This window comes from Nipponia nippon, unplaced genomic scaffold (genome assembly GCF_047370975.1).
Source record: "Nipponia nippon isolate SJK-2023a ecotype South Korea unplaced genomic scaffold, ASM4737097v1 scaffold_21, whole genome shotgun sequence".
NCBI classification, from domain to species: Eukaryota; Metazoa; Chordata; class Aves; order Pelecaniformes; family Threskiornithidae; genus Nipponia; species Nipponia nippon.
In genome coordinates this window covers 2,703,255-2,718,856 of record NW_028262338.1, presented here as the reverse complement: position 1 = coordinate 2,718,856, position 15,602 = coordinate 2,703,255, and the positions used below count along the sequence as shown (strand labels likewise).

The 15,602-nt window shown below is 43.8% G+C and overlaps 1 protein-coding gene across 9 annotated transcripts in view; it reads right to left on the bottom strand.

The window, feature by feature from the left end:
* The window catches only part of FBXW11 (F-box and WD repeat domain containing 11), a 77,226-nt gene extending 62,268 nt beyond the window's left edge, over nucleotides 1-14,958 (bottom strand). For 2 of the 9 annotated variants that reach the window (XM_087760003.1, XM_087760005.1), the window contains exons 1-2: nucleotides 14,823-14,950; nucleotides 5,924-6,003 (exon numbers count right to left, since the gene is read on the bottom strand). Coding sequence is in view for 3 of the 9 variants with exons in the window: in XM_087760004.1 (XP_087616130.1) it covers nucleotides 14,823-14,867 (45 nt within the window). In the remaining 6 variants the exon portion in view is untranslated. Of the gene's footprint in view, nucleotides 1-483; nucleotides 503-5,923; nucleotides 6,004-14,822 lie in introns of those variants that run through there. The other 7 variants (XR_015705266.1, XR_015705267.1, XM_087760001.1 and 4 more) reach the window with 5 other exon arrangements.
* Nucleotides 14,959-15,602: the final 644 nt, after the last annotated feature.

The window sequence follows — 15,602 nt, the reverse complement described above, 5'->3', positions numbered from 1 at the left end:
CACAAAAACCTTTCCACAGTATTACAAAACCCTGAATAAAAGGATTTATAAAAATCACTGGACACTTAGCTACAGCAATGACGTTGCACAACACTACAAATTAAATATTGCATTCTACTTCACACTAAAACAGGAATGTGCAAATATTTGTGTGCTTCATTGACATGTTATTTCTTGACCCTGCTTGCATAGGAACTGTCATAAGTAAAGCATAATAGTGTACTAAAGATTTAATTTTTGCATAACAAGAACTTGAACTTATGCCTTCACTTTCCACTCGCTTTTCATCAGGATCCCAGGGAGCTGCAGCACTGTTTAATAAAGTTTGTGAATGGGAAAATGACCCCAGCCAATGGGCATAATATTAAATGCACATATCAACCAGTGTCGAGCCCACTGGCAGACAACAGAACCATACAGGTTAAGGTAAGGCCAATCAAAACTCAAATTTTAAGGAACAAACTAATTTGCAATGCGACTCACATTAAGATAGCTGTGTGTTCATCTGAACGCACTACTTGCAGGGGAGGAGTAAGCAGATGAAAGAGGGGCTTTACAGCTTCATGGCAAGGAGTGAATGATGCTGAAAGAATAAAGACAAATAGAGAAACCCTCGTTGGATCTTTTAGATGCCCTATGTTTGAAAAGGTTAATACATTATTATTATATGTTTTATTTTAATTCTACACACAAAGAACTGCTTTGCTGGTCCAGCCTCAGGAATTACATTTCAAGATTTAGGTTTCAATCTTAAATCTCAAATTTAAGAAACCCATGCAGATGCTTGCATTTGCATTCAAATCTATAAATTCTCAGTAGTATCAGTAAAAAAGGAATATGCTTCAATGTCTTTAAAAGGTCAGATGCTAAGAAGTTCTTATATTAATAGTAAAGCACACAGCAGTGTTCTGCAAATAAATCAGCTTTGTAAGTGATAACTTTTAGGATAGGGACAAAAAAAAACCAAAAAAACCAAAAAATCTATCACCCCCTGAACAATCCAAAGTTTTCATTCATTTTGGACTTCTCATAGTGTACAGCACTGCTATTTTGTTAAAGCACTGTAAAATGTCCAGAAACCTTCCATTTCAGTGCATTTGAAATTAAGAGTTACGTCCAAACAGAAATCCTCACACTTTCTTACCCCTTAAAAAAAAAAAGATCATCACCCCTTTATCCAATATAGCCTGTGTTCCTGATGGAACTAATGCAGCTTTGATATCCAGTGATGGAAATACTGCAATGTCATAATTAAGAATAACAGCATTTACATAACCAAGCCTTATTGCTGGAATTTTTATAAAGTATTAAAATTATGACCTTGGAATTTTTCACTGCATTGATTTTATTTATACAAGATAATTTAAGGAATCAAAATTTATTAGTATGTTTACAGTTTGGGAAATTCTCTTCTTAAGGCAATAATACCCTTGGTTTTGAAAATCAGTTTCTAGACAGAGTCCAAAAAAGACTGGCGAGGGGAGGTATTTTGGAATTTCAAAGAAAAATACAGTAAAACAAATGGGGGAGCTAATTTACTCCTTTTTTTTTTTCCAAGGACCATGACTAATTATATTAATTCACTCCTCCTGCAACAACTTTTTTCTTATGCAGTTTATTACAAAACCAAATTCAACATAAGAACCTGACAAATCATTCAAGTTTACAAATCTTAAAGTCTGAAACGCTTTTCCCAACTTTCTTGTGACAAAACACACCAGCCCCTCAGTAAGGTCAGTTCATGTTCGGGTGTCCACAGGGCTACAAATAGAGATTTGGACGGGCAAAAAAGGTACAACCAAAAAACCTTCAACCCTCATTCTGAATTCTCTTCAGGTTTTTAGCTACAAGAAACCCATATGCTATGCAACACTGGTAATTTACGGTTTAGTTTACTTTGATTTAGGCCTGGACCAACAGAACTGATACTTCTTTATTTCTATTAACACTTAATATTGATAAATTCATGGGGTAACTGCCGTTACTTAAAACCCTCCCTATGGCTGGGACAGACACATCCCCCGGTAGCTCAGATTTAATGCTGCAAAAAGGGGTACTCGGAAAAGCAAACTTAGACTTAAGGACAGTATGACTGTTTATGAAAGCTATACGCTCCCAAGTCAAATTTAATATCAAGCTCAGATCTTAGCTTCTCAAAACCCAGCATTAACCACAGTAAGACATAAAAAAATACAAAGCAGTAACACTGTTCAAAGGCCTTCAGTATTATTTTACACTCGGCAGGGAATAGTTGTCAACTACTCAGCAAACTCTACCCCCTTTTGCTAGCTGGGATATCATCCAGATCTTACCTGGTGTTTTTACCTTAAGTGATTTATTCAAAATAGTGGCAAGCAGAAGAGTGTTGAACCAACTACATACCAGAACAAGTAGTCTCAATATTTGCGAGAGGTAGAAAAGTAAAAGTGTCAAAGCATACTCTTAAGTGTGAATACTTAATTGGAAATAAAGTGTGGAGGCATGCATGTAACACAAATACACATGTTCCACAAGCGACAGCCTGGCTTGGCATGATAGCACATTCACTATGCTGCACATTTTGGCACAACATTGAATATCTTTGCTGAGGTACTCAAAAACAAAAACAATTTACGTCAGACCAATGGCAGTACTTCGTACTCTCCCTATTTTCATTTCAAAACCCAGGTGTCCCTTGAGAGATGCAGTGTATTCACATGCTCCATACAAGTTTGTTGGAATCGGTGCCATCACACCACTGCCTTTTCCATGTCCAAAATGCAATCTCTCATCCAGTCTTGAGCGTCTGATTTGGAAGGCTGTTTGAGTACCATCTGTACAATATATTTCCAAAATCCATGGAGTTTTACATATGCATTCAAGTGTTCCGCTTCGATTTAAGAATGGCTACATTCTCAAGAAAGTTGTCTTAGATGCAATTTACTCTTGCATTTCTGTCCTTTGATGAACTGCAAATGCAAAAGTGAATTTCTCAAAAATGAGTATCCACAGAGTAGCAAACTCATTTTAACTTGTGAGGTGTTTTTGATTATTCCTTTACTGTTATCAGATCACACTAAAAAAAAAAAGGTAACCAATAGCTGAGTCACACTTCCATTAGAAAAATCTATTTAGCTAAATGATTGCCATTCAAAATAAAAATCGTTCAATGTTACAACCTTCCAATAGCCATTCAAGATCTGCACATAAGCTTCTTGCATTTGGGGAAAAATATTAAGTGAGGAATCAGGAAATTTAAAGCAAGACAAAGGGAAAATAATTTATCAGATAAATTCTCCTCATTACCACACCGCTCTTCTAGATAGGACAATGAATTCACAGAAGGGTGATCGATAACGCAGTCCCACTCTGCTCCTGAAGATCAAAGTATGCGTTTGCTACAACAAAATGAATGCTACAAAAGGGATATGGGTTCAGTGGAGAAAAGATTAAATGCTTTCTTTGAATATAACAACAATCTTACTCCATTATAATTTATTCATCAGGATAAGACTCATAAGATACAGTATCTCGTTTTCAGGAAGATACAGAAGACTGGGAAGAAAATCCTAATACGTTTACGTAAGTCACTCTGAACGTTGACTGAAATAATCTAAATTTTCCAAAATACACAGTATTTAGATTAACCCTTGCCTCCTTCATGTACATACATCCCAATTCCCCCAGTTTCAAAACCCCAGAAGTGCGATACTCCTTTCTGCATTAACATATCCTACGTCACATAAAAAAGGCCATTTCAAAAGAAAAATGGCTTTCCTATGCTCTTACGCAACAGGAACAGAGGTGTTACAGACATCTACAGACAGCAGCACACCTGCTTATACTAAATCATAACTGGGGGAAAAAAAAAAGAGAAGCACTGCAAAGAGAGCTAGCACTGCCAATTGAAATAGTAGATACTTTGAGTGAATAAGTTAAACACTTAGAAAAATGTGGCTGAAACTTGCCTAAGATGTTAAAAGTTGTCTTAGACTCTTTTCTCTATTAAGTTTTTAAGGATGAGGCCTAACACAATATAAAAATAACATTAAGCCCATCTAAAAATCTAGTATAGACAAGGCAGTGTGCACTTCAACTCACCGAGTTTAGCTGCATATGACGTCTGGGCTCGGTACATAATAAAATGCTAGCTTCACATTCGGGGTTTGTAAAGGAATATTTACATCACCTTTGATAGCTTCCTTACATTTTACTTTTTGAAATGTAAGAGTCAAAACCTGGGCAAGAACTAAGCCTCCAACCTGCACATACTTGCACTCAAGTTCAACTTAGCTTTACTACTGCCTTTGATAGAGGACTGTTTCATGTTTCAAAAAGTGAAGCAATATTAAAAATCATAACATCAGGGATCTTAATCAGCAGGAGTACACATTTAAGCTTCCTCTTTCCACCACACCCCCAGTGTATTTTAAATTATTTCCTCTTTTCAGTTTTGATCATTAAAGATGCCAAGTTCACTTCTGCCTCCCCATTCTCTCATTTTAGAAAAAGGCACACCCGGAACAGCAAATATTCCACGGGAAAATGTTATTTTGCAGTGTTAACTCCAAGGTGAGTCTGATCGGTGTGTGGGACAAATTCAATTTGATATTAGACGAGACTGCAAGAAATGTGTCAGACTAAGGTTAATGAGTATTTCCCCTAGCTTTTCCCTCAGATTTTTTTTTTAAAGATTTGTACTAAAAAAAAAGCATGCCCAAGACTTCTCCACCCTAGCCAAATAAAATTCAAATACTCAAAAAATCAAGCCAGGAAACAACAGTACCCTGTGCACAAACAATTCATTACATACACATTCATCAAAGTCAAGTATAATTTTTGCACAAAATACCACGCCAGCAAAACAAACGCAGAGCTAAAACAACACATGAGATCAACAGCACCTACAAGAGTTTCTTCTACAGTAGATTAAATATTGAGGCCTTAACATTCGCTTTAATAGCTGTCTACAAAAGAGAACACTCAAGCGGCTTAGTGTTATTGCTATTAATATCGAAAGGAATTGAGGCAGACTGCTTCGTACTAACTTTAGAAATAAGTTGCCAAGTTCATTAAAGCACTAACTTACAATAAAGCTGGGCATTAAGAGAGGTGCAGGCCATCCATTCACACCAGATATTTAACTCACATAACTTTATTTTCCTACCAGCCAGGGACCCGGCTTTCCTTCCTAACGCGCACAAATACCTTCCAAACCTGTCTTTAAGATAGCATGTTGTAGCCTTTTACGGTCATTTCAAAATCTCGGTTGAATGTGACTCAAAATACAACCACACTCCCCTACTCTGAAATAAACCCGCTATAGCTTTAAAGCTCCTCTTGAAAACCGTGCCTTACAACTGGCTCAGCTATGCTTTGAAAACAACCAGGAACAGAACTTTAGGTTGAAATCTCATGAAGGACTTAAAAAGCTGACTCCAAGTGCTGCCCACAACAGAATTTCAAATGGCATTTCAGCAGGATAAAGCTACTGGAATTTGTACTACGAACAACTAGACAAGTTCTCCAAGTTTCTGATGAACTCATCAGAGAACATGGCTAGAAATCAGAGCAGATAGCTATTACTTTCCTGAACTCGACTGAGAAGCTCAACGAAGTCATTGGTAAGGCTGCTTTCTCCTTTCAGAAGCAGGATTTGTAAACCTCTTGCTTAGTGCCCCTGTACCTGTAGATACTGCTTTCCAGCTCCACAGAAGGCAAGTTTACTCTGTGTTCCTAGGTTCGTTTTTCAGAGTAGATCTGTGATTTCCTAATAAAGCACATGTGTATTTACTGAATATGCCCTTTCTTACTCTAAGCTCAGCAGCTAACTTGGTGTGCTCTAATACTTTAGGAACATTAAGCAGTTAAAGCAAGATACTGAATTTGCAGACAAACTCATCTAAGCAGAAGCAGCAAGATATAGTACAGGGTGACTTCTTACCTGAAACTTTGTTTCTGGGCTTCAGATCCACCAATCCAGAATGAAAGGGGATTCGAATGGGTTTTCCTTCTCAGACTTGTCTGTTAAAAGAGAGCAGCCAATCATCTTCAGCTTGGTGTATCTACTTCTTCCTTGAACGAAATCCCAATTACGTACTCCTAACGCTGTTAGAGAGACAAGGCAGCCTAGGCACCTTACCAGTCCGGTAACGACTACGTTAATGGGGTCATCGGATTGGTGGATCTAAGACAAAGAAACGGATTTACGGACAAGAAACTGCTCCTTCCCCTGCCCTGAATCACCCAACGCACAACAAGTGTTTGGGGGCTACAGCTTACTTTGCAAAGATGAAGGAAGATGAGAAGAAACTACAATGCAAATCACGAAGCAAATGCTCAAGCTTCAACTGCCAGCTTACGCCTCACAAGCCTGCTCCATGAACTGCCAGAATGGTAACACACAGGTTTTCAAAACAGTCTGGTACAGTTCCCCTAATTTGCCATAGGCAATAGGCATTTTACTGCAATGATTATTTCCCTGTTTCCAGGCTCAAAATGATCTGACTTGCCTTACGTATCTGCAGCACAAAGATGGAGTCTTCAAGACACTTATGATCTGAATGACAGCACTGAAATTCAGTAAATTTTCAGTATCGCTGCGTCTCTGGAAAACAAGCTAGAACTAGAAGAGAGTAGGCCAAGCCATGCCACTCCTGAGACAAGAAAAAGTCACTTCTCACTGGGCAAGATGATAAAAGGCCTTCATCCAGCACTTTGAGCAGTACACAGAATATAAGCGACTAATTTAAAGCAGCTTTAACAGTAACACCTAAGAGAAGATGGAGGCTGCAGAGAGCCCAGACTATGTGTGCAACAGAAAGTGTATCCTAGAGAGCCCAGACTCTGTGCTTTCCAGTCAGATCTTCAAAAAGTTTGAGATATGGCTGGGAAAATTTCCCCTAACAGCAGCCAGAAGCAACAGCAACGTTTTCTAGAACATAATGCTGCAACACCCACAGAAGAATATGCCACTGCTGTCTCTCACCCTTTCCTCTGCTCTCCAACCCCTCCAGATTGCTGAACCAGGCGTTCTTCAGCCTCCACAACTGTGCCCCACGTCTCAAAGCACCAGCAGCTCCGAGAAGGGTGGGAGAAACCGCCACTGCTCACAGCTGTGCCAAGAAACTGCGTCGATGAGGACAGTCACGGCCCTGACTGCCCAGAGCTACGCGAAGAAAGGAGCATCTTCATCATGGGGCGATTTTCTGCTTTTCTACCACTTGTAAAGCAATAGTCAACTACATGGTGACATTTCAAGGACAAAGCAGCACTGTAAGCCTGATACCGTATCCAATCTAGGATTTTTAAGGCTGCCAAGTAAAGTGATAAGATGTCGAGGCATATGACTCAGAATTTTAAGAGTACAATATAGCTCAGTAAGAAGCCAGCTATCAAAATTATATAAATGTACCGATTTGCTAAGTCACAACAGAGCCAGCAGGGTGTTGGAAGGAGAGGCACTTCACCATGAAGGCATTCCTTAAAAGTAGCCGCAAGCATTACAGCACAGGCCTGATTTTTGTCTCAAGAAGTACTGGCGTGATGGAGACAGCCTGGATATCAAGTTTCCCTGGCTAGTCCTTTGCTGCCCAAATAGAATTGCCTAAAAGATTCTCCATCAAATACAAGCTGTAATTGTAACTTAAATTTTGCAAACAGATCCTGAGTATAAATTTTCAAAAAGCTGTATGGATTCTTGCCTGAAATCTTTAAATTGGCGTGACTGAAAAGGATAGAAGATTTGAACGCAGTACCATCGTGCGAGGCACCCTGACATACAAACATATGCCTCCCAAAAAGGCAAAGAACGCAAGTTGTCACAACTTCTTTTGTAACAAAACTCCGTATTTAAGAGCTCCTCAACAGCACGAAACTCAGAACGCAGCCCTGCAACTCGTAACACCGCATATATAGTTGTGCTTCTCCTCTAAGTCAATGAACAAAACAAAATCTTGTAGCGTTGCCACAGCTAAAAGCTGACCCGAAAAGCTTTTTTTACCAGTTTACCCAGAAAGCACATCGATCCCTATTCCTAGCAAGTAGGTACCTACCCACATTTCACAAATTTCTGTCTGTATTTGTACAAAAAATGGGCTGGAGAAGCAGAACTACTCTTTGATCCCCAATAAAACCGTTAATTTCCTGGGTAGAAGTACAGGGATGCAGGTCCTCAGGGGACCTGGATTAACAAAGCAATGGAGAAACAACATGCCTTCAAACGCTCCCATTGTAAATTTAGCCTGCATGAGAAGCAAATTCAGTTTCCAAAAAGAGTCAGCGCTTTTTTGTTGTTAAAATACAAATGGCATCGCGTTGTTTTTGCATTGTCTGGTCTCAGTTGTGCACTACTCATACTGGGAAATGTGTGGAAGTAGTAGAGGCAAACGGAGTAGGCTGTCAGATGTCACACCACTGAGCTCATAAATACACCAATAAACTGGGGAAGGAAGGGATTTTCCAGAAAAAGTGGATTTTCTGTGAATAATGAAGTACTATCAGTACTATGAAGATCAAACCGAGAAATCAGATTATACAACAACGTAAACAGTGGCATTAGTATACAGAAGACATCGCCTGAGAAAAAAGCTGGAACATAAGTATTGTTATTAATCAGCATTAGTTCAAACAACTCAGTAAACACTCTCATTTCCCTTCAATTTATTTTCTCCCTTGCAACAAAAAAATTACTTGTCACAGAGCAGCCCTCTTATAACCATGGTCTCTTAGTCTCTCCCACACATCATTCCTGCATTGGCACGTTTGCTGCAACATCCATTTCATTTTAAACCCATCAGCAATCTCACTTTGCACGCTGCTGCACAAGCACTCAAAGCAGCACAGGAAGATGAAACTGAAAATGCCAAAGAAACAGTGAACTCTAAACTCCACAGCAATAAAACGTAACGCATCCAAAGACATACATCAAGTCGATTTAACAAGTAGCGAAGGTGTTTTAGAAAACACACATGAAATGAAAAGGTACATCCATCCTTCAAGGAACGTTCCCAGGCCTCTCTAAGGGTACAGCTTGTAACAAGGCAGTTTGTTTTGCTGAGATGCTGCTGCAACGCTTATGGGTGACCCGAATTTTTAGCAACGCTCAACAACTCTGCCTAAGGGATACAGTCAGCACGGTCTGAAATGCAGAAATGGCATACGTGTGCTTTACAACTTTTTAAAGGAGCAACCCAACAGCACTTCAGAGGGCAGCTGGCGCGCATACCAGCGTGCCTGCAGAGATGGGATCTCATGCCACAGTGACACCTGGACACTGGATTTACAAGCACAACTCAGGACCTGCCGGTCCCAAGCCAGGGCTCACAGGCAGCTCATCGCCCCAAAAACTACCCAGCGGTGCTCGCACGGGCAGGAACCTACACACGTTTCAGGCAGCAAGGGAACTCTCTCTGCTGCATCTTACTTCCTCAGCGTTGCTGCAAAGGTCGAAAAATTTAGTAATGTTAGAAAATTTAACTGTATTGCGAGGCAAAAAAAGTCTCCAAATCTCAAACCAGATTTAAAAAGCCTTTGGTGAAACACCAGCATTTAATCTCCCCAAGAAACTGTAACTTTTTCTATTAAGAACTAAAAGCAATTTTGTTTCAGAAGTTTCCCTACAAACTGCAGTTTCCCATCTGCAGTTTTCCTTCACCCCTATAAACTGATGGCTGCTGCCATAACGTCACGAGCTTCAGATAACTTTTTTCTTTGTAACCTCTCTTCCGCATCTCTGTATTCTCCTTCTTCCCTTCGCCACCCCGTCTCCCCACTCGGTCTATTGTTTCAGCTAGCCCTTCCCAAAAGATACAGCTTTCCACACTTCTTTGTCCGCTTCCCTCATTTCATCATCCCTCTGCTGGCTCTGAACTCAGTTGCCTTGCTCCAATTCATTTTCTTAAGCTTTTCCTTCCCATTTTCTGCACCGCTGCCAAAGTCACAGCAATCTATTTTCTTTATATTTGCATCCTTCCTCTTACGGGCACTCTCTGAAATGTGACTGTCGCTCCGATAGCCTGTGCACGGCACAGATCTTACATCCCCTGCCCCAAAGGCTCATCTGTGACTTCCCAACAGCCACCTACCCACCACCTCTTTAGATACCTGCTCTAGCCAATTCCTTTTTTTCCCCACACATAAAACTGTCCAGCATGCCATCAACTGCGTGCTTAAACGTCTGACACGCAGCTCTCAACTCTAAGTTAGCTACTGAAGATTGAAAAAAGATAACTGCAAAGCAAGTAGATTGTTATCCTACTGAAGAAAGCACAACTAGTTTACATGCAGGTTTACAAAAGTCTTGCTAACTCCATCTACTCCCAGCCTTTGATTAAGAACCAGTCACATTTTAGCTAGAACAGTACCTCCTTTGTTTCAGATGCAAAAATGATTGTTGCCTAGTCCATCTGTCTCTCTATTGCTACAAAAGCAAACTCTTTGAAGGATTCCTCTAAGAATATGTGGAAAAAAATTCACAAAAACCTAACTGCCTGCTCGGCTTGCAATGACTGAGACAGAGAGGGAAGAAAAAAGCCAGAACGTCAGAGCCCTACTGAGATATATACAGCAGCTGTATTTTAGTTTCCAAACAGAATGCTAAGATTTATTTTGCACTGTAAAGCTTTAAATAGTTTGGGGGCACAGCCATCTCCAGTTGCAGTAACCCAAGGAACTTCAGGTACCGCTGGCATGATTCACAGGAGTTGCTGCTGGCAAGGCATGCCTACGTGAAACGCTTTATTCTGAGACTGTCACCTTTTGAATTTGAAGACCTTCAGCTCACATCAAAGTTCTGCCAGGAGAAACTGAAAGACTTTGGGCAAGATATTCAATTATAGTTCCTCATTTATTATTTACAGAGGCACTTAAACACTGGACACTTTTATGAGATACAGAAAGAGACGTTCTGGACGGTAAAGGTAGGATATTAGGAAGAATACTTTCCATGGATATAATTTCAAGATACAAATGATAATTCGGTGTAAGCAAACGCTTGTCGGTTTTCTTCCTAAGCATGGTCTTTCCATAACCCTTTCATGCTACTACCACGGAGCAGTGTCATATTGAATTTATACTGCCAGCTCTGCAGCAGGGGGATCCGTGTTTGGAGAACAGCACGTGCATCAAGGACACAGTGGAAAGACAGATGATAATAAACTCACTAAGTGAGAGAATTTACACACAGTTGGCTTCCTGCTTCAGTAACCGTGTCCCATAGGTGTCTGGTGGGTACAAGAGACTGGCAGCAACAGATTTATTTTTTTTATATATATATATATATATATGTATATATACTATCCATCACTTACGCTGCACGCAGTTCACCCCGTAAATGTATAACTTTTCGACCCGTACAAAAAACGCATTTGCCATACTTATGCATTCTTTTACAAATGCTTTAACACAAACTAAGATGTTAATTACCCCCTACTTTGAAAGTCTGCTGGTAAAACAAAAGTATGGTTCAGTGAAGCTTTCTGAGAAAATGAAAAACACAAGGCTTTTAGCAGGTATTGAAGACAAACACATATAATGGGTTTGATGCGACTGAACAATACGGATTGTATACACAAGCCAGAATCTTTAGGTAAAAAAAAAAACTATTTCACAAAGTATTGTTGATGGTACTTCACCTTAAGAAAGAAAAAAGTTTGATTCTTTAAAAGAGCAAAAAGGTTACGGTTATCTAATTTCACAGAGAAAATCAAATCCAGAGGAAGAAAGAGCCCTTTCAATCATTTTGGCTAGCCCTCCATCTGTTCTGGATTACTTCCTTACCACTCATTTTCTAATAGTTTGCCCACTCACGCGAAGCATTTAACCGAGACAGCCTAAGTCGGAAGGTATCTAAACTAAAAACAACCCCATCAGATATGCTGTTAGCCTAAATCTGGACCTCCCACAGCCAACACAAGTTAAATTTTGAGGCCTCGTGCCTCTTGAAATCACCTCTACAGGCAATGGGTATCTTGCCTGTAGAGGTAGATACCATCTGCAAATGAAAGCCGTGAAATGTCATCACTAAATCAATTGCTCATCACTGTTAAAATGGCTAGATGACATGATTTACAAAACTAGAACAAGACACGTAAAGCCTTAAGCTGTCTTAAAAGATACAGTGACTTCAGAACACTCGCTAAAACTTCATACGGCAAACGAAAGTTGTTGCTCTGAAACCTTAAAATATTTCTCTTAGATTCCAGCTTTAAAAATAGGACAGTATTATTTCCATGACTGATTTTTCTTTAAATAAATGCAAATGATCTCTCCAGTGAAGGCACAGTTGAGGCTGAAACATCGTGTTCTGAAACTTCCATGCAATTAACATGTTGACACATTATCTCTTGTTTATCAGCCACTCAGAATTATATTGTATTTGCTCCTCAGAACTTTTGCATCATACATTTGCTGCTGTATTTACTACGGATTCATCCTTGGCATTGGAGGGAAGTGACTGAGTACCCAAAGCGCACCAAAAGCAATCTCCTGTATCAGAGAGAGGCATAAAACATCCTGCTTTTAGTAAACAGTAACATTCTTAAAAAGAAAAGCATCCCACTGAGTCTGACAGGCTAAGATGATCCCTGGTTCAGGGATGTTTGCCGCCAGCATTAACAACCGATACAAGAGTTTGCATATAATACTGAAATCACTGACTGAAAACTCTGTCAATACGGCTTCTGCTTTGTGTATTTAAACAAATCTTCCAGAGAATCTTATCTTCTACAACACGCAAGAAGGCAAAGCCTCCAAGCCGTGTCTTCATTTAGGAATGACTTTCAATGATTTTAGTGAGACATTTACATTCAGACCAATGCGAGCCTTCACTAAGGCTGAAATTAAATTCAACTATCAACTACTTTTTACAGAGTAACATTTTCTGTTGGAAACTACAGAATTAATTGTTCATCTTATTAAATTTTTATATTTATTAATTTCTTGGGAAAGAGAGAAAAATTTGTTTCTTAAACCTCCTACTGCATAATAAAAATCTTAAGAACCTCATCGATATTTGCATCGATTAGTGCATTTCCCAGGTCCAACTGCAAACAGAGGGTACAACAGTTATCAGCAAAAGTTACATTTGCTTCTGCCTGCAAACATTTTGGCCCCAAATAGAAGAGACGTCTAAAAAGTGAGGGCATTTACAAAAAGACAAGCAAGAAAGCTGAGCGAGGCAAACATTACCTTCCAGCCTCAAATGCTATTTTAGCACCTCGCATAACCCCAGGCTGAGGACTATTTAGTAACCCTCTGTTCCAGGTAGGAAAAAAAAGCCACTAGAACTCACTTTACACCTCGGAAATTTAGCAGAGGTCTTTTCTGTAGGCGACTCGTCCTGTAACGGATACCCGCACAGCTGCCCCCAGCCTTTCTTTATCCTTGATGCTGCAGTCCACTAACGTGGAAACAGTTCTGATGTCACCCACGCTTAAGTGCAAGATCACCGAATCGATAGGGAGCAGGAAAGGAGGCTCGCTAAGAACAGCTTTTAAGCTACTGGCCTCAGTGATCAGAAACAAATACAGAAAGAATCACAAAGGTTTTTTGTGTTTCCCTTCTTTTTTGATTTCTGCTTCTTGAGAGCAGGCAACGCTGGAGGAAAGTTTGTATTTTCCAGATCAGGTAGTTCAGCAAGAACTCTACTGGCTAAAAACCCATTTAATGTCTCCACTGAACCCAGCTCACCTTCAGAGTGCCATAAAAGCAAATTTTTGCCTTTTACCACTCAATTCTGCAGTATTGCATGAAATTTTGCATGTGAAAGCAAATTATGCTTATCACAAATAATTTAGAAGACATTTACTGATTATTATTCTCTCTCAGCTCCTCACTTAATTTTATTCATCCCTAAAGGCAGTAAGACTAGGGCCCCCTAATATTTGGCTACAGAGATCTACGATTTGCTTATATTTAAGAAAAACCCTTCTGTTCTATTGCTTCCATCTGGCCGCCTCTCCACTAACCCGAATTTAGCGGCGTACGCGTTAATTAGGGGGTGTAACAAATACTCCCATTAGGTCTGGTTGGGTAACACCGCCCGTGCCAGACCGGAGCCCCAGCACCGCTGCTCCGGGAGCCCGGGAGCTGCCCCCAGCGCCCGCCCCAGCGACGCCGGTGCCGGAGGAGCCCCAAATCCTCACGCTGGCAGTTTGAATCCGCTCCCCCCCCCCCGGGCCAGCGCCAGCGGGGCGCCCACGGGGGCTCCGGGAGGGCTCCGGCGGGGCGGCCCGGGGGGCTCCGGGAGGGCCCCGGGGGCTCCGGGAGGGCTCCGGCGGGGCGGCCCAGGGGGCTACGGGAGGGCCTCGGGGGCTCCGGGAGGGCTCTGGCGGGGCAGCCCCGGGGGCCCGGCCGCAAGCCAGGCGCCGGGAGCCCGAGCCCCGCACTCCGCGGTGCTCCGGGCATTTCGGTTTCGGTTTTTGCAGCGTGCCCGCATCGCCCGCGCACCGGGCGCGCTTCTCCGCGCCTCGCAGACCGGCTCTGCCTCCTACGGGCGGTGTGCGGTGTCTGTTATTTTTATTTATTTCTTTTTAACGAGACCAAGGCGCTCGTCGCGGCCCGGCCTGCGCCGGGAGGACCGGCCGCGGTGGAGGAGGGGAGCGGAGCGGATCCCCCCGCGGGGCGGCGGGAGGAGCGGAGCGGGGCGGGGCGCGGGCCGGGGGCGCCGCGGGCCTGGGCCGAGGGCGGCCTCGCCGGAGTCACCTTCGCGGCGGCGGCGCCGGACCCCGCAGGCCCGGGCGCGGCGGCGGGGCCTGCCGGCGGGCGGAGGGACGGGGGGGGGGGGGGGGGGGGGGGTGTGCGGCGGGGGGGAGGGGGCTGCGCGGGCGGCGGGGGTCACTCACCATCAGCTCGATGGTCTTGTCCTCGATCACCGAGTCGGGCTCCATAGCGGCGGGCAGCTCCGCCGCGGCGCCCCGCCCGCCCCCGCCGCCTCCCCGCGCCCGCCAGGCCCCGCCGCCGCCGCCGCTCGCCCGCCCCCCCGCCGCACGCACGCACGCACGCACGCACGCACGCTGCGTCCTCCGCGACGTCACGGCGCCCGGAAGAGACGAGGCGCCACCCGCCCCGCCGCCTCGGCTAACCGACCACAACTCCCGGCGGCCCCCGCGGCCCCGCGCCGCCATTGGCTGCGCGCGGCTCCCGGCGCCCCCCGCGGCCCGCGCGGGCGGTGCTGGGGGACGGGAGGCGGCGGCCCGGGGCCTCCCGGGGGCCGCGGAGGAGCGCGGCGCCGCGCCGTGCCCGCTGTCCCTCGGGCCGCCGTCACGACCCTCGCCGCGGTGGGTGCCGGAGAGCGGCACCGGCAGTACAGCCGCCCCGTCCCCCCCAGAGCAGAGCGGGGGCCGGGAGGGACGGGGGCCCGGGCCGCAGCGTGGGCCCTGTGCGGGGCAGGGAGCAGCGGGGGCCGGGGCAGGGCCCCGGGGAGCTGGGAGCGCTCCGCTGGCCTCCGCCCCGCGCCGTCCCCGCCGCCTCACAAGCGAACAAGTTCAAACAGGTCGCTTTGCCCTGTTCGCGTTCCCGATCCCGGTCACCTGCAGCACCCTAGCGCTCAACCGGGGGCTGGCCGAACCTCGCTTCCCTACGTTTGCACCTAGACCAGCGGCGGGCAAGGCCGCCTGGCAGCC